At 44.7% G+C, this 18,161-nt stretch overlaps 2 protein-coding genes across 2 annotated transcripts in view; one reads left to right on the forward strand and one right to left on the reverse strand.

The window, feature by feature from the left end:
- Positions 1-15: 15 nt before the first annotated feature.
- Positions 16-18,161, forward strand: part of cmss1 (cms1 ribosomal small subunit homolog) — a 28,404-nt gene continuing 10,258 nt past the window's right edge. Inside the window, exon 1 of the mRNA XM_076106453.1 lies at positions 16-127. Coding sequence (XP_075962568.1) covers positions 79-127 — 49 coding nt within the window. The 5' untranslated portion in view covers positions 16-78. The remainder of the gene's footprint in view (positions 128-18,161) is intronic.
- On the reverse strand, positions 4,210-8,634 carry LOC142962486 (filamin A-interacting protein 1-like). Its single transcript, XM_076103009.1, has 2 exons — positions 8,492-8,634; positions 4,210-7,084 (listed from the first exon to the last, which is right to left on the reverse strand). The coding sequence occupies exon 2, from the start codon at positions 6,778-6,780 to the stop codon at positions 4,558-4,560; it is 2,223 nt and encodes a 740-aa protein (XP_075959124.1). The 5' UTR covers positions 6,781-7,084; positions 8,492-8,634; the 3' UTR covers positions 4,210-4,557.

The raw sequence follows: 18,161 nt of genomic DNA on the forward strand, positions 1-18,161 counted from the left end.
CGTGCTGCTTTTGAACACACCCCCAGCGTGCTCTCTCAGCGGTAGATTCGGATTGGACAGACGACTAGCTGGAGGAAAATGGGAGACGACTTGGGTGACGAGTGGTGGGCACACGAGGGCAACTCAGGTAATCTTGCTTGACTTTAGCATCTTTATTTTGTAGCGTTTCTGAAACGTGTGGTCCGGGAGGTGTTTGGTTTATCCCGATAAGCGAACTCTTAACATTAACTTGTAGCTCTCGCGATAAACGTCGCCTGCTAACGGTAAGCTAACGTTAGCTAGCCAGCAGGTACTGTTAACACGAGCTACACTCTGTGAAAGTTAACGCGTTACCAAAGCCGGCACGTGTTTTTGTACAGCCTACCTGTGATTTGTTCGGACGGGGAAAGTTAGCGTGGGCAGCAGGAGTTGTCGCGAGCAGAAGATGTGTAAACACGTGTGTTAGTGAGGATGTGTAAACACGTGTGTTGGTGAGAGTAAATGATCACGTTGTCTGTCGTACCCTTAAACCTTACAGTTAGCGCTCATCTGTATACATAGCGTTCTTCTATTTATTCTGCTATGCCCATCATCCTCATCCCCATGCAGTAACAGAGGCAGTTCCCTGCGGCTGTTCCTTCCACAGCTTCATGCACTCTGCATACCAACAGAGGGCAGCCCTGTTATATGTGCCCTGGTCTCATTGTTTTGGACAAAGTGTGTACGTTATTGAAATGAAACGTTTATATTTAACAGACTTGCAGATATATATCACTTGCATAAGTTACACAAACCTGTGGTGGATATTTACTAGCATTTACTAAAGCACTGTGGCCTACTTAAGTATAATCTTGATGTACTTTAACTTTACTTGAGTATTTCCATTTTAAACTACTTAACTTTATACTTCACTACATTTCACAGGTTAATGTTGTGTTTCTGGCTGCACTTGATTTTTGGCATGTTTAGTTACACGAGTTTCTAAATCTTGTTAAGGATTTAACTACCAAATAGTAATGTACATAATATATATCTATAAGTAAAAGATTTAAATACTTCTACCACTGCTCTGATAGAAGCACATACAATGACGATACTCACCAAGCATATTACTTTGTTTATTTACATTTATTCAGAGGAGGAAAGCGATTCTGGGAAATACAATATGATTAATAGAATATGTTACAGGTTCTTTATAACAGGGATTCAGAGCGTTTATATAGCAGCTCCGCCATCGCCCTGTTGAGAGCTGTGTGGAGGCAGTGGAAATGATCAGAATTTTGAATTTGGCACATTTGAGTACTCATGGGCATGTATCCTTACGTTCTTCAGTCAAACTGCTCAGAAGAATGTTAGATTATGCCTTAGAAGTGCTCTATTGTAATGATGGTAAGATAAGCTACCGTTTGCCCTATTACCTCGAAAACAAACGGTCTACTAGCTGTTTACCTACACAGGTGAGCAGCAGCATGAAATGAACATTCGGGGCAGTCCTAATTGAACCAGTTGTTTGACTCTGTGTGGCAAATGCTTATGGTGGCTGTATATATTATTCAACTAATCATTTATAGTGCTTGTTTTTGTTTTAATATCCTCCTGATACTCCCTGGCGTGGTTACAATCACAATTCTTGAATTTACTCTGCACATTTTAACATGCAACCTATTATTCTTTTACACGAGACCGCAGTGCTAAACGTGTCTTTCTCAGATCTGTGTTTCCCCTGTATGCACGGAGGGAGTTTTCCCATGTTTCTGTCCTGTATTGAGAGCTCTGTTGCATCTTCTATGAGTTGATCCTTTTAGTCTTGGGAATCCTTGTTGGACCAGGCTTCTTTAGTGACCCACGAAGACATCTGATTAGAGAAAGGAGGCATACGTATCTGTTAGTTGTTCACCTGATATTAGATCTTACACTTTTTTTGTGAAGCATTTGTCTTTGTTTTGTGCAAAGATGTCGTCGTGTTGTACTTTTGAAAGTTGAATATATGACCTTTTATTGCCAGGTTATACACTTTACCCGCACTACAGTGTAATGAGCCGGAATCACATGCATTTACATCATTACCATATAAATCTATGGACTCTATTGAGAGATGTCTAGAGCTCTTTGTCTTTCTAGGTTGGCCCCTTTTTGACTGACTGGCATCCCATCAGTGCGTACATTTGTCTCACAGGACGGCTTGACAGAAAGGCCCGACTGACAATTGACAGGACGGAAAAGGAGAATTGAAGTCTTTTAGTGCGTGGGACTGAGTTTAAAGTCACAAGAGTGAAGAGGAGAATCGTAAGAAGCGGTATGACTTTTATGGTGATGCTTCTTGTGGCTTAATGCTCAGAGTAATGACACCGTTTCTCATGAGGCCTCTTGTCGCGCTCCAGTCTGCCCCTAAACTCTCATCAACTGCCTCATCTGGCTTCTTACCTTGCCAACCGGTGATGTCAGCGCGGTTAATGTTTCTCCCTGTTTGTCGTCATATTCCGGCTCTTCCAGCCTCTCCCACCACAGTAAGCCCCATTGTGTCCCCCAATACTGTCAGCTAGTTTCTTATTTAGACGACACAGCTCATCACAGCTTTTATTAAAGCTCAATAACAGCCCATTTATTTCTGACACTCTACGTAACCATATAGTTAGTGGTTTTGACTTATTTTCAAAAGTTGAACCGTGAATGTTGTGATTTAGGTTTTAGGGTATGAGGTATTCTGGAAGTTGGATACTGTGATAATGTATTTCACAAAAATAAATGCTGCTCCTCATTAGTGTGCTACATATTTTTGCCAAATCCGTCTTACCTCTTTTAATATTCTGGACAGGTCTCCTTCGCCTGCATGCCTTAGTGTGCAGTTTGAGCAATTGAAGCTTTTTTTTTGTGACTCTGGTACTTTCATGTTTCACATGTTTCTTGTTTGTACAATACAAACAGGAAAATCTGATAAAGGACATATTTATAACGTACGCAAATCAACACAAGCATGAAATGAGCTGTATCACTGGTCTGCAGTGGAAGGTTTAGCTGGCAGGAGATGACCAACTGTTGGCAACTTACGTGGCTAACAAAACAACACTGACCAGTATTGGCATGTCAATGGCTGCTCTTGGCTGCTTTATATTTGTTACCGTAAATGAGGAAAAGCTGAGAAAATGTTTTACGGGGTTGTGCAAAAGTTGAAAAAGTATTTAAAAGTATGTTGTTTGTCCGTTGTAAACGTGTTAAGACGTTGGTAATTACAATTGACCATTTATCATTTTTTGCTACAAATAGAAAAAGGCCTTTAATAGTCCGTCCACCATAAAACGTTAACAGACCCTCCACCGCTAGGTGTTCCAAGTTTAATTGTTTCAGAGAAACATGAGCTGAGTTTTCCAGTGCACATTTGAAGGAGGTTTCACACTTACGCACACAGTTGTGAGGAATTTTGCTGTGGTTGAAATAGCTGGTGACTCAACTGTTGAAACAAACACAGCAAACACATAAAAAGTCTTTTAGGGCCGTACAGAATGTAATTTATTTACATTCAAAGCTTGTATTGATTTAGAAACTAGCCTAAAATGACTGTTTTATGACATTATCACCCTAAAAAAAATGGAAAATAAAGATTCTTTGTTAAATAATTTACAGTGCTGGTGCTGTTGATTCCCTTTGTGAGAGCAAACTGGTTTCTGACTGGTTTCACAGTGAAAATGTTTTGAAAGGCTAAACGCCAACAAATATGACAAGCAGAATATTATGTCGGATGAAAAAAATCTATATTTTTTCCAATAAATTTAGTTTTTCTGACTTTACAATGATCTGGAGTTATTGGAAATGTTTCAGTCACATCAGTCGAAAACAATCCTACACAACCTCCACTGAAATCTTATCCTACAAATGATATATTATAATATTAGTGGCATAATCTTAATCTGCAACTGTGCAAAGAGACAGGGTTTAAACAAAATGAACAGACAGTAGATGTCTATGTGATGAATGAAGCTTTAAACCAGTTGGTAGCAGGTACAACCCTACCTGTTCTCCAGTGACTCTTAGTTTTCTCCAGTCACTTCATTTGAAACGTGTCACGTAAACGGGTATGTGCTTGGTGTGTTGTGCTTCGCAGTGTGTAGTTGGCATCAAACCAGGTTTTTGGTCTTTTCTGATTCCATCTGTTTTGCATTTAAATTGTCCGGCAGCCTGATAGCTGCGTTGATGCCAACACACTCAAAAGTATTCAAGGTGAAGAAATAAAGTCAACACAAACACTTTTAATAAACAGAAAATAAACATTGATGATACAATTTTTTTTGAAAAAAGCACATCACACATTTGCTTGCGATGCTGTCTCGCTTAGCTCTCATACAGGTACTAGACACTCATGTCATACAGTCAAGGGTTGTTGAAGTCAGCCAGTCTAAGGACACACTAACTACACCAAATAGGACATACAAAGGCTCTTATAGGACAAATACCACAAAGCATTTATTTCATGAATGTTACAAAATCCTCTGGGTTCTCGTTAGACAAAGTGAATTGTTTGAGTTGTCTGGTCCGGGAACGTGACTGAAAACATAGTACAGTATGCTGAGAATATATTTTCACCTAATCAAAAAGGCCACTTACTGTAATGTTTGAGGAATGTGAAGCTGAAGAGGCAGCGGGGGATATAGTGATGCTGCTCGTAATCGTGCCAACACCTTTGACATGACAGCCATTGGCGAGCACTTGAGTCCTTTGCTCATGTCGGAGATAGTACGGCCCAACGGGCTGTGGCATGCTGTGGGTCATACCATTCAGAGACTGGCTGTAGGGGCTCCCCAGATGGATATGGATTTTGTTCTCCTCCGTGGCGACGATACTGGGACCCGTGTCGGTGCTGCCGGACCTCTGGTTTTGCCAGCCGCTCTGCCGCTCCGGCGTCTTGCAGTAGACCGCCTGATTCGCAGCATCCGGCGGCTCTGGAGAACAGGTCCTGACTGTTACGATCTGAACGGGGGAGCCGCCGTGGTCGGGTGTCACAGAGCGCGACACCCGAGAGATGGGCGTGCCGTCGAGCGGGGACACGGTACGGTCGGGGCTGGAGGGTGGGGTTTTAGTGTTAACCGCAGACAGAGCTGAGTTCTGGATGATCGTAATTCTCTGTTTCGGCGAGGCGCCGCTCGTTGGAATGACGGCCGTGCTGGTGTAGGACGTAGCCGTGTCTCCATTGGGGCTGCTTATCTCGAGCGTGGCCGTGTTGAGTATGTGATGCGGTGTTACTTTGATCTGCAAGGGCTGCCCCGGTGTGTGCGTTAACATCATCACCTCTCCGTTAACCGGTTGGTGCGCATCCGTGCCATTGGCCGAACGGCCGCCGTATTTGCTCACATTGTTATTTGTGCTGTTCAAGCTGTTCAGGTTGTTGACCAGAGAGCTTCTTCTGTTCATGACTTCCGCATCGCGGCTTGGTTCCTCATCCTCGTTTTCTTCGTCTAGTCTCTCGCTGTAGTCGGGCGGCAGGCTCTCTGGGGGCTCGGTCTGAACCTCCTTGGCGGTCTGATGGAGGTCTGTAAAGCGTCGTTTGTTCGCACCGGGTGTAAGATTCTGGATTTGTCCGTGCCTGTCGAGCTCACCGCACAGCTCCTTCATCTCTCTGGCCAGCTCTCTGTTGCTGGCCTCCTGCTGGGTCAGCTTCCTCCGCAGCGTGGAGTGATCCGTCTGAACCCGGCAGATGGACTCCTCGGTGCCCATCAGCTTGTGGAGCTTATGCTTCAGGGTGTCGACCTCTCTGCCCAGCAGCCTGGACTTGACCTGCTCCTTCTGAAGGCGGCAGAGGAGAAGGTGCTCCTGGTTGACCTCCTGCTTCTCTGCCTGCTCGTACCTGGATAGCTCCCTCTTCGCCTCCTCCAGCTCCTCTGTTAGAGCCCGGGACCTCCTCTGTTCCTCCTTGAACCTCTTTTGCAGGGACTCAAAGTCACTTTCCATCTTCATCAGCTCCTCCTCCAACACCTCCTTGTCCCGTAGTCTCCTTTGCAACCTTTCTAACTCCAGGGTCAATTCTTTGACTTTGTTGTCCTCTGTGTGGCAGTGGTGGTCAGCGTTGTTTGGAATAGAGCCGTGTGCGTACTTCTCTTTCTCTTTCCTGTTTTCCAAGATCTGCAACCTTTTCTTCATCATAGTGATTTTACTCTGTAGCTCTCCATTCTTCTCCCCTTCACTTTTTAGTCTGTCTTGGAGCTCATATTTTTCCTTTGCTATGCCCTTAATCCTTTCCTCTAAATCAACCTTAGACCTCAGCGTCTGCTGCCTCTCCTCTCTCAGTCTCTCTGTCGTTGTTGCCAAAGTGCTTTGTTCATTTCTTTTGCCCTCCTTCCTGTTGAGCTTTTCCTCGGCCTGCCGGAGCCTCTCGGCCATGGTCTTCCTGTCCTCCACCAAAGCGACCGTTAGTGACCTGAGCTTGGCCAGGTCCTGTCTAATCACCGCCTCACTCTTCTCCAGGTGGCCTTCGACGGCCTCCAGCTCTCTCACCCTACCTCTCAGAGCGTCGAGCTCGCCCGACAGCACCTCGCTAACCTCCGTCTCTCGCTCCAGGCTGCCCTTCAGAACGCTACAGTCCTGCCTGCTCTTACCTAAAGCCTCCTCTATCCTGTCCAATTCGCTGATCCTGCCGTTGAGTTTATCCACCTCAACCCTCAAGCTACGGCAGCGGCTGGTCTCCCTCGCCAGGCTGCGGTCCAGGTCTCGACACTGGTCCCACATGCGTACCAGCTCCTCGTCCTTTCCCTCCATTTCCACGACCCTTCTCCTCAGCAGCTCGACCTCCGACAGCAGGCTTGGGGCCGTCATGGCGTCTTGGCTTTGGTGGAAGATGGAGGCTTTATTACGGTGCGGGGATTTGAGCTCGTCCCTCTTTGCGCCGGGGTAAGCGGCGCCAACCTCCCGCTCGATGCAGTCAGTGACGGCGGTCAGTTCTTTGCCGTGGCGCCTCTGCTCCTCCAGCAGCTCGCTCAGACACCGTTGCTCCCTCACAACCAGCAGTGCAAAGGCTTTCAGCTTGGTGAGCTCATCCTTTAGAGCCGATAATTCTTTTTCCCTTTTCTTCTCCTTAATCTCCTGGTATTCTCTCTCCTTTACGATGAGGAGCTTGAGTCTGTAGAGAGAGAAACAAACGATGTTGATGTCAAACTGTTTTGGCATGCTTTTATTGTGTAATTGTCTGTGTTTATACTTAACCTCTTGGCCACAAGCAATTTTGTAAATTGTGTATTTCCAACACAAACATTTATTTATAATTTTCAGAAGAATTTGAATCACAGGTTCCTCCTTACTCAAACTTCTACAGAAGCCAGTGATGCTTTCTTTTTTTGTCCCTACTTGTAAACCCTAAAACATGAAGATACGTCCATGTAATTCCACGTCGCTCTGCACTCAGCATGCATTCTGTAGGATGTTTAGACTATTACGGCAGATGGTCCCTTGGCAGGGAGTGTTTGTTAATTAAGAAGTTCCTCTACCCTTGAGTACCCTCGACACTGCACCCAAATCACCCTCCTCCTGTGCCCCTCCAACGCTACCCCATTCCCAGCGAGGAGCGGCAGGAATTCCCCCCCGTTCCATAAGTAATTACAGACCGGCTGCATTTACAAGTGCTGTCACTCTCCACATTTCCCCAGATGCATGCCAGCAAATGTACAAATGCGTTTGATACACACTGTGCATTTTTTTGTCAAGTGTTATTGCAAGTGAGGCGCACTTCAAAGTGATCTCTCGCCAGTCAATTTGAACTATTTTGGAATCAATCTCATGTGAGTGTGTGGACGTTGAGTACTGGAGGCATCCAGAGGGCTGAGAGGTCTGCTCGGCATGCTTCGATGCATGTTTTCCTCTGTGTCCATGTTAGAGAATGTCCTCTCTTAACATTTGATGAGAAGCGTGTGGAGAGCTTTGTGTGTAAGTAATGGTGTGTGGATAAGATCTTTAGAGCAACTAATGTGTAAAAGATGAGTCTGCACATTGTGTTTTAAGGATTTACTGTTACATTTAGAGCATCTGTACTTTTGCTATTAAGATTCATACCATATGTGTGTGGGTGAAAGGGTTAAATATATATTTATCTTATTCCGAATTGGATTTATCGCTGGTCTGAAAGTTGGCGCTCTATCGCTCTAATACATCGATTAATAGGTTACACTACCTAACAAGATTAGTTTTTATTGGTCCCACTTGTAGTTGTGAGTCTTGTCAATAATGCTTCTTTAAATAGCAAAGAGTTGCAAACAGAAATGTAAACTGTAAAAATTGGATTTTCAGTGAAAAGATTTCAGTGATTCTTAATGTATTGTTTTAAATATACAGTTCAGACACCTCTTTGAATTGTTCTCTTGTTATTTGATACCAACATGACATCAAAAGATGTTCTATCGGAACTCTGCGGGACTGGAGAGAACTTCATTTGCCCGTAACTCATCTTGCAGTTAATTCATTTTGTGGGTTAATACATTTTTTAAAGACGCATTCTAACTTTTCCGCTGGTCACAAGTCTCTGGACTGTTCCTACCTGTGCTGTGCCGTTGGCCTCTGTCCTTTTTTAAAAATCCTTAGAGAATAAATCGCCTCCACTCTTCTACCTCTCCCTTTCCCGGAGATCCCAGTGATGTGGACATTCCATCCGGAAAACCAAACATTATGAGAAGTGCGCTGCACACTGAGTCTCACTCGCAGTCCTTGGCGCCCATTACATCATCAGCAAGTCCTTATATGGGACTGTACAGGCTCTACTGATGTGTGTGCGTTCTTGTGTGTGTGTTTTTACTGGAGTTCAGCCCATTCCAGATGAGGTCATTGTGTAGCAATGCCAAAGAGGCTAATGGGAAGGACAGAATGTGTGTGTGTGTATATGTGTGTGTGCGTAGCAAGCTAAAGCTTTAATCACAATTCAAACTAGAACGGCTAACGGTCTGTGTGCAGGGTTAGCCTGAGCAAACATGTTAACTATGCTGCATAAGTGCTGCTAGGCCTGTAGCTCATACACACTGTATTGTGTGTGTGGTGTTCCCATGTGGTTTAAGAAGAGAGACATGTTTTGTTAGTTTTGCTTTGCCTGGGGCCTGATAACCTGACTGAGATGACATCAGCTCATAGGCCCTCAATTACAAACATATGTCTGCCTCTCTCTCCGTCTATTCAAATTTTTCAATTCAATATGCTTCATTGGCATAAATGTAACAAGGACAACATTGCCAAAGCATCAAGTAAATGAGATTCTAAAGAAAAAAGAACACGGTGCCATTAATAAAATCCGTCTCTTTTTCAGTTCAAAAAGGATTCATTGGCATGAACGTTTCAAGAGAATATTGTGATGCCAAAGCATATACAATAACTAATCATCTGTCTCTCGCTCGCGCGCTCATTTTCTTCTCCACCATACCTTCTTGCTTTTAGTTATTAATTGTAACTGCAATTTATGTTGTTCTCTTGCCAGCCTCAGCTTCTAATGAATCCCTCTCTGATGGTATCTGTCAAGTCGAATGCATGAGCTCAGTGGAGTAGGGAGGGATGACAGATTATACTCTCATTATTCCCACTGCTAGTCTTGTCTGTCACAACATGAATACCCAAAACGATAATGGGAAAATAAAGGATATATTATCTCACTGGATGATACTACCGCCAGCGCTGCAGGAGGGAGCACTTACTTGGCTCCCAGTTCTAGCTCTCTGTGGGAAATAAACCTCCGATGGTATTTCTTTCTGTCGAGCAAAAACCCATCTAGTGTCCAATAATTAAAGGAGCGCCATGTTGTCATCACACAAGAATGTACAAAACAGCCTAAAAGATGCACTTCAACTTCAGTTTTCTTTAACATTTTATGTTTTTCAAGCATTTTCACACCAGGCGTGGGACTCTAGATTGCTCGTTTGTTCAGAGAAAACAAGGAAAGCTTGCACAGCAGTGACCAACATTTATGCCGGTCACAGTTCATAAATACGCAAGCGATGTCTTCACGGTTATTGGAGGTTTTTAGCAGCTCTGTGCTAATGTGACACATTTCACAGAATAGTTTCTAAGCATTTGACACATTATGTGTGTGTTTGATTGATTACAACTGTGGCGGCCTGTTTCAAAGCCAGAGATCACTGAGGTTGATCAACCCCGCTGGACTAATTGCTTTGACGCTGAAGTCGTCTCTTGTAAGGAAAGGTCTCGGTAAGATGAGATATCTCTGGTTGTGGAATGTGAGGGAGAAATCCTCCTCATTCCTCACAACTCCGATCCGCTCAGACCAACTCCCAAACCAGAGTTCATGAGGTCCTGTTTTCGCTGAGAGGAGGGGTTGGCAATCTACAGCGCTTTTCCTCAATTACAAGTACGATCCCTCAAAGGCACTTCCAGGAAAAGCCTCAAACATCGCCCCCTTACATGAGAGCAGCACTCTCCGAGCCGTTGTCATAGCTATCCAGGGGGGTGTAATTTGGGAATATTGAGTTTTTGTAGCTGCTGCCTTCTTCTGTATAAGATCACAGAAAAGGCACATTGAAGATAAAAAAAACAGAAGGAAAAGCAGCTGCTTAGGCAGTCTGCTCCGGATTACTTCTCTTCATTTTCCAGCACGCTTAATAACATTGAAGCAGTGACTAAACTGACCTCATATGCTTTGTGTAGCTAATAAAGAGGCCCAACAGCTTGTGATCAGAACAGCGGTTCTGCTCTGAAGTGATGCTCTGCCAGACTATTACGGTGATTTAAGCACTTCTTCTTCTTCTGACATATTATTGGCTGGGCGGATTTTGGATGTGTGTCGAGTGTAAGGGATGGACTGTCTGTTTCCGCTACGACACGGCCAAGTTTACTTTGTCCTTTTTCTTTTTAAGCAATTTTTCTAAAATGTTTCCTCCACCATGTTTAATGTTGAAGCAAGCCAGAGAGCTTTTCCCTTTTCATTGATTGCTTGTTCGCCGTGTTAGTGGCGCGGCTGTAGGGCTCGCAATGCTCGTCTGTCGGCCCACTAGCGCCACCAGCAGGTTGACATTTTAGTGAAACGTCACAACCATTGTTGTATCATTCGCCATGAAGTTATGTAGGCTATTTATTCATGGTCCGAGGATAAATTTGAATGATTTTGGTGGTCCTCTAGCCACACCATGAGGTCGCCATTTGTGGATTTTACGGGAAATATCCATCCAACAACTGGATGGATTGCCATGAAATTTGGCACGGACATTCATGCTCCCCTCAGGATGAACTGTGATAACTTTGTTGATCCACTGGCCTTTCATGCAACATTTTTAATTTGTCCAATACTTTTGTTTATGACTAAATACCATAATTTTCATCAGTCCCAGCTGTACTTTTTGTTTTAAAGCAAATGATCAAGTGTTGGCTTGCTAACACACTAAACCAGTGGTTCTCAAACTGTGGGGCGCGCCCCTCTAGTGGGGCGCGGTGGTATTACAGGTGGGGCGCAGGGGGAAATGCAGAATCTTTTTTTTTTAAGTAATTAATAAATACATGGCAAAATGTATGGAAACCCGTTTCCGCCACTGTGAGGAAAAATTACAGATCCTGTAAGTCATTATAATGAGATACTATCTCAAAATAATGACTTAGCATCTCATAATTATGACTTATCATCTCATATCAGCCAATTGCAATAAGCTATGTTTTGCCAAATTGTAGTTCTTTTTTGCACAGATATAACTTTATTTGCATTGTTCTAACAAAGTGATTGCACATTTTATTTGTTTTTGTCTGATGGAGCAATCTGGTTTACTTAAAAGTGATTGCAATTTTCTTTATTCTATTATTTGAAAAAGCACGGACGGAGGAGTCACAAAATGTTATTTCAATAAAAATGCAACATCGACCATTTTGTTACAATTTTGTTGGGGCGGTGGGGCATGAACATTTTTCTTCCTCCAAAGTGGGGCGCGACAGAAAAAGTTTGAGAACCACTGCACTAAACTAAGAAGGTGAACAGGCTAAACCTTCTACCTATGGGTTAGCATTGTCACTGTGAACATGTCAGCATGCTGACTTTAGCATTCAGCCCAAAGAACTGCCTCAGTACAGCCTCATCGAGCCTCCAGCACGGCCGTAGACTCTTTCTAAGTCATATTTCGAGATCATTCCGTTGTTGCATCTGTAGCACTTACTGGTGATGATGTATTGCTGAGCCGGCCACATCACTTAGGGAGGGAAACTAGTCTAAAAGTAGTTTGTGGCTTCAGGGTAGAGCCTGTAAAAAGTTTTTTAGTTTTTTGATTCAGAACCGGGGTGAACAGATGAGAGCACGGATGTCTTTGGTGTGTTGAACATGTGTGTACGGTTAATGCTGAGATGCTGTCAGCCCATTGACAGCCCATAGGAAACACACACACACAGAGCTTGTTCTGATAGCTGAGGTCGGAACAACCCGATCGCTGCATTGTGATGTGCGCTATGTAATCATCCTCTGACACGCAACGGGGATCATGCTATGGCATAAAGTGATTATATGCCGTGACTGGAGTTTGCCTTATAGTTGACTGCTGAAACGGGTCATCTGCTGAGCACATGGCACCTTGTGGAACTGCTTTTGTAGGGAAATGAAAAAGAGAGGGGGGGCTGATTTTAAGCCCGGCTGAGTGGCTCTCTTAGCTCAGAGCGTATGCTTTGAAAAAGAAACAGGGAGGGAGATTGAAAGATAGTTCAAGTGGATTTGGAGTAGGAGTGGAAATTCTTTCAGTTAAATATTTAGGCTACTGCTGAGCGAAATGTAAGAAAGACAGGATGGAGAGGAGAGATGAAAGGGACCGGCTGTATCGCCATGTGCCGTGTGTTGTTTACCCTGTGGATGAATGCAAGCATTGACTCAGCTCAAATCTTTTTTCTGTGCCAAGCTCAAAGAAGCAGAAAATCAGTTGGGAACACAAAGAAAGGGAATGTAAAGTGTGCCTTAGAACACAAATAAATGTATAACGGCAAAAGAGCTGTGGATTGATTGGGAATTTGCAATGAGGAGTAGCTAATTTATTCTGTTTTCAGGGATGCAACAATTACTTTTATTATCAATTCATCTGCAGGTGATTTACCCAATTAAAATCAAGTAATTGATTGGTCTATACAATGTCAGGAAATGGTGAAAAACGGCCATCAGAGGTGACATCCTCTGATTGTTTTTGGTCTGAGACAAACAAAAATATATAAAGTTCCCACACAGCCCAACCTAACATTGCAACTTCAGATTCTGTGATAAATTCAAGTTTTAGACGATTGTCCTGAAAGGAATCAATAAAGGAGATGAAAAACTCTTGTGTTCAAAGAGCCAGGAATGTTTGAGCCACACAGGGTTCACACTGCACCACAGACATGCTGTCTACTCATGTATTAATCATCATTAGGACGAAATTAACCACAAAGCCTTTATGTGTGCATGTTTTAGGGTTTCCACATTGTATTTGAATAGACAGAATTCTCGTAAACTTAATCACTCTACTGGCATGGCTATTTCTGCTCTTTAAGTGTGTGTGTGTGTGTGTGTGTGTATCAGTAAACCTTTTTCACTTTGGCACTCATATGCAGACAACTAGTCTCCTCCCAAGGCTGCGGGTCCAGTCTAGATTACAGAGTGAACTCTGGCGGTACGTGAGCCGAGACGACCCGAGACTTCAACACAGCGGCCCCCGTCGCGAGGCCTCAAATTGCATAGGAGAGCCAGTGACCTCCTTCATGTCAGACCTAGCTGTACCCATAGCCACATCTGAATGTGCTCTCTATTTCTGAAGGGAACGTTTCTACCCGCAAGCAAACCGTCGGCCCATTTACTCGGTTTAGAAGCGGGCCTTATCCTGTGTTGTGTGGTGTTGTTGAATTAGGGCAGGAGGGTGGCAATTTAGACGGTACACGTAATTGCATGTGAGTGTATGTTTACGTGTTTACAAGGGAGAGTGAACCGAGCCGGGCTGGCCGCAAGGTCCAAAGCAAGTCCAGAACCTAAGGGAACTGTGTCCGAGTGGAGTAGCTCCTAAGTACAGTCTTGAGGTCGCATACACTGGGGGTGGTAGGATCGCAGCAGCCAAGAGAGCCTTTGCTCTCCCACTCAGCCATGAAGAGCATTAGAGACCAACATAGACTAAAAGAGTTTAAGCCTGCACAAGTGTACATCACAGAGCTCAGATCTGGCTTGTTCCAGTGTGCCGAAATACTTTAATCCCTTAGCCTCTTTCTACGCTAGCTGTAAATCCTCATCTCTTTTACATCAGGAGGGATTCGGAAAGGCACGGGGTGTTTTACTACAAGTGTAGCTTCAAGGCGGGCTACCGATACGGCGGGAATATCAATGTTTTGTCTTTTGCTCCGGCGTTCATCTGAACCTCTAGGGTTTCGGTGCACCGACCTCTCTCTGTCCTCCTCCAGTAGCGTGGTGAGGCGGTTGCTCTTATGGATGAAGGCCCCGTGGCTCCTCTCTCGCTCCTCCAGCCTGTGTAGGGCTCCGCTGTGAGAGCGGGACACCTCCTGGAGCTGCTCCCGCATCCGCTCGGATGAGCGCTTCTGGGCCTCCACGAAGTTGTTGAGCTGATGGGGGAGAAAAGGGAAAACAACTCAGAGATCTGCAGAAGTGCCCCACTGTTAACATGCTTTTTTCCACTTATCCTTAGAGGGTGGTGTAGCAATCCAGAAAGATTTTTAGATTTCAGATAAGATTCTTTCTGCGCAGTAATTGAATGTTATTGGAACAATGTACAGGTTACTTTGGATAACCCAAGACTTAACTTTCAAAAGTTTTTATCGGAAACTTGTTCTCCTGTCCTAAAGAATAAAACTGCACAAATCAGAGGAAGACATTTTCTAATTATTGCGGACAAATAGCTCCGACGCCTGTAACACCTGTAGTGCAAAATAACAAATGTGTGCAATTGTGCAACGATGCGGGCGTAATAGATGCTCTTATGTCGGACAGTAATGTATTCTCCTCATTAAATTTGATTAGCCGCTCCATATGGTGTCTGGTTTCTCACTATCGGGCTGTTGGTACCTCAGCAACGGGTTCTTTGTACACATCCTGCAGGTGGTCCTGCTGGGCCCGTAGGGAGTCTCCCCGCAGGGCCCGGAGCACCTTCTCCGGTCCGCTGGAACCATATCGGGCCACCAGTAGAGCCGAATCAGTCTCCTCCATTTTCAACACAGCGATTACTTCGTCTCTGGCCTGGAGTGACAAACATCCCAGTAGAACGCTGACTTTAATCAGTGTCAGTGTCTTACAATGGCTGCAGTCACTCAAACAGTTAATGTGAAGTATGTATGCGGGATGTGAAGAAAAGATCCCACCTGTAGTTCTCCCTCCAGAATACTGAGCAGGAACAACAAGTCATCACGGGACAGGTCTTCTCTTGTGTGTCGGCCCTCCCTCCTCTCCCTCGTTGGCCCTTCGAATAGTGTTTTTTGGGGGCAGCATGGCGTGGAAGGGAGGCTTCTTTTCATCATCTTGATTCCGAGAAACACTTTTGACACTTTTACCAAGTGGGTGCATGGCTTTGAGTCCACCTAGGAGGAACTGGAGAATGATACATTATTGGAGGTGACAGCTGAACATGGACACAAATGGGCGTGTGCTTCAGATCAAAGACTTATTTGATCATCTACTGTCTCTTTATTATACTATTATTGTCTATTTGCCCTTGTTTAAATGGGTTGCATATTTATTTTTTCATTATAAAGCAGTGCGACATTACATCTCGTCTATGAAAAGTCCTGTGGTGTCTTCACAGTACAAGTGGTTATTTTGAAGCTTCCATAAGTGAACGTCTGATGCAGATTACATAAGGCCTTTGTGGATTAAACCAAAATCAGAAGGCGTCTTATCATCACTGTTGGTGTTACTGAACTGGATAGGCCTGCGCCTGGCATTACTTTGTTTGAGGCTTATGTCATCTCATAGTCTTACTCTTAGCACATTTACAACAATCACGGTCCGCTTGGCTGACGTAACGGACTGAAGGTTGCCAGAAGGTCGTGTGTGTGTGTGTGTGTTATATGAAGCAAATCACATGAGCTTAACAGTGTTGGCTAGCCAACTCTCTCTGACTTGGTGTTCTCATCCCATATTTCGAGGCAGAAAGCAAGCAGGTTCTTATTAGTGAAGGATGATGTCATCTCTCTGCTTCTCTGGTCCGAGCTCTCTCTGTGTCCGGGAACACCTCTGACTCCTCAGTTGTTTTGTCTGTTTAGATAAGTTAGCCCCTTGTGTTTCCCACCTTTTTGGACATTGCGGAAAAAGCAATTAGGGGAAGTATATAAAATAACAATGCCTGGAGGCCTGTCATGTCACTGCAGTTGTTTTAAGACCTCCTCGGAGAAATTCTGTTGCTGAACAGGAAAGCACTGAGACTATTTCCTCCTCCTCCCCCCCCCCCCCCTCTCTATTTGTCATTCTCTCTTTTACACCAGGACACGTACGCACAGACAGGCAGCATCTGCTTGTTGTCAACATGGTTCGAGAGCAACCTTGAGCCTCTCTAAACAAGACGGACAGCACTAGTGCATAAGGGAAAAACCCCGAGCAGAGAGCAACCCTTTGAGCCGGTTCAAACTGTAGCCAACACTGTGCCTCAGCCGTTGAATCCCTGCGAGAGTGTTGGCTTACTTAATAGATTGTGTTTGCATAGAAGTATTTTTCTCCTGGCTCTCTTGTGCGGAAGGAGAGCGACGATCTCCGCCTCCCTCCCCTTCCTCTCACCCTCTCGGTATCAATCAGGGAGACGGATGAAGCTGTCTTAGCTGTCCCTGCGTTGCTTTTACTCTACTTGTTTTCAGTGACAGGAAGGGATGATGAAAGCTCTCAACACAATCGCTGAGGAGTTTTCATGAGGTCACTTTTAAACTGTCAAAACTTGCTGCACTAAGGACTTATATTCCCCACACAGCACAGGACCACTCCCTAATACAATCTTTTTATTTGTTGTCGGTACAGATAAAGATGGCGACGTGTGGTGGAGCTGATGTGGGTTGGTGATCTTTGGCGTGTACTCTATTGTCTTTGGTGGCCCCGGGGCCACTTCTGATTATTTTCTCTGCCCATCTGATGGTGCCGTTAATGTGAGCAGTCAAGCCAAGTCGGCTGCCCACGTGTCCTTGCTCTTGGCCTTCAATTGACTAATGGTGATGGTGTCTGAACACCTCACTATGCTCTCTCTCACACACACACACACACACAGATGGCATTAGTCAGACTGTGTTCGTCTTTAGTGTGCTCACAGTGTCTAGACAAGCACGTGCACACACACACACACACACTCGCTCCCACATGATGCCAGGCATGTGTAAATACCTCTAAACCCGAGATCTGGCTCAGAGCCAGAGTCTGCCTCAATAATGGTTGCAAGGGGTCGCCGGCCGGCAGTCGCACATGTGGCCGGCCACCTCTGTTTATTTATCCCAACACCGCCCAAAACTGGTCTACACATGCTACACAGTTTGGTATCTTAACAGAGAAGTGAGCAACACGAGCAAACAACCTGGCCCCACGGCCCCCAGGTAGTTTAGGTTTGAACCCCTCCCCCCTGCTCCAGCAATTCATTCTCCACGAGCAGCTCATATCCACTTTATATCCACCTGTCATGGGATGCTGGCTCGGTCTATGCCCCGGAGTCCTCTTCGGCTTCCCGTTTCCAGGGTCAAGTTGGCGCAGCACTTTGCAATACGCACTCCGTATGGCTGATGTATGCTTTGGCACGAGCACAGGACCGCAGGCATGGCCGGTAAGAGTGTTGTAACAACAATGATGCAGCTAGAGAGAGCGGGAGATGAACTTATTTTGTCACCAGGATTCCTGCTGTTGTACTTTATGATTATGAGTGTGGTTAGGCTGCACGTATTGCTAAACGCTTCATACGCTGATGACTTTAGCATGAAGATGACAATCAACCACCATTCACTGCAACTGTTTTAAGTGTTGCACTAATGGACTTTCATGGTCAGGGAATTTACCATAGTTTTCAGCCAATTAGTTTTGACTCGCGTGTCTTGACTGTTAACGTGCATATTCATCATTGCTACCAGAGAAGGGTTAAGGAACTAAAGAATGCTCTTGGAAATCTGTCAGCTTTTGCAGCAACCGTGCATGTCTTACAAAGCACAAGGATGAGTTATAAACCCAGTTATTTTCTGCCTTAAACATCATTCCCTTTCATTATTTGGGTGTGTTTGTGTTTGATGCGCATGACAGAAGATGTTAAATATTTGAGTATGGC

This window comes from Anarhichas minor, unplaced genomic scaffold, assembly GCF_050575085.1.
Source record: "Anarhichas minor isolate MPS153535 unplaced genomic scaffold, ASM5057508v1 ptg000004l, whole genome shotgun sequence".
NCBI classification, from domain to species: Eukaryota; Metazoa; Chordata; class Actinopteri; order Perciformes; family Anarhichadidae; genus Anarhichas; species Anarhichas minor.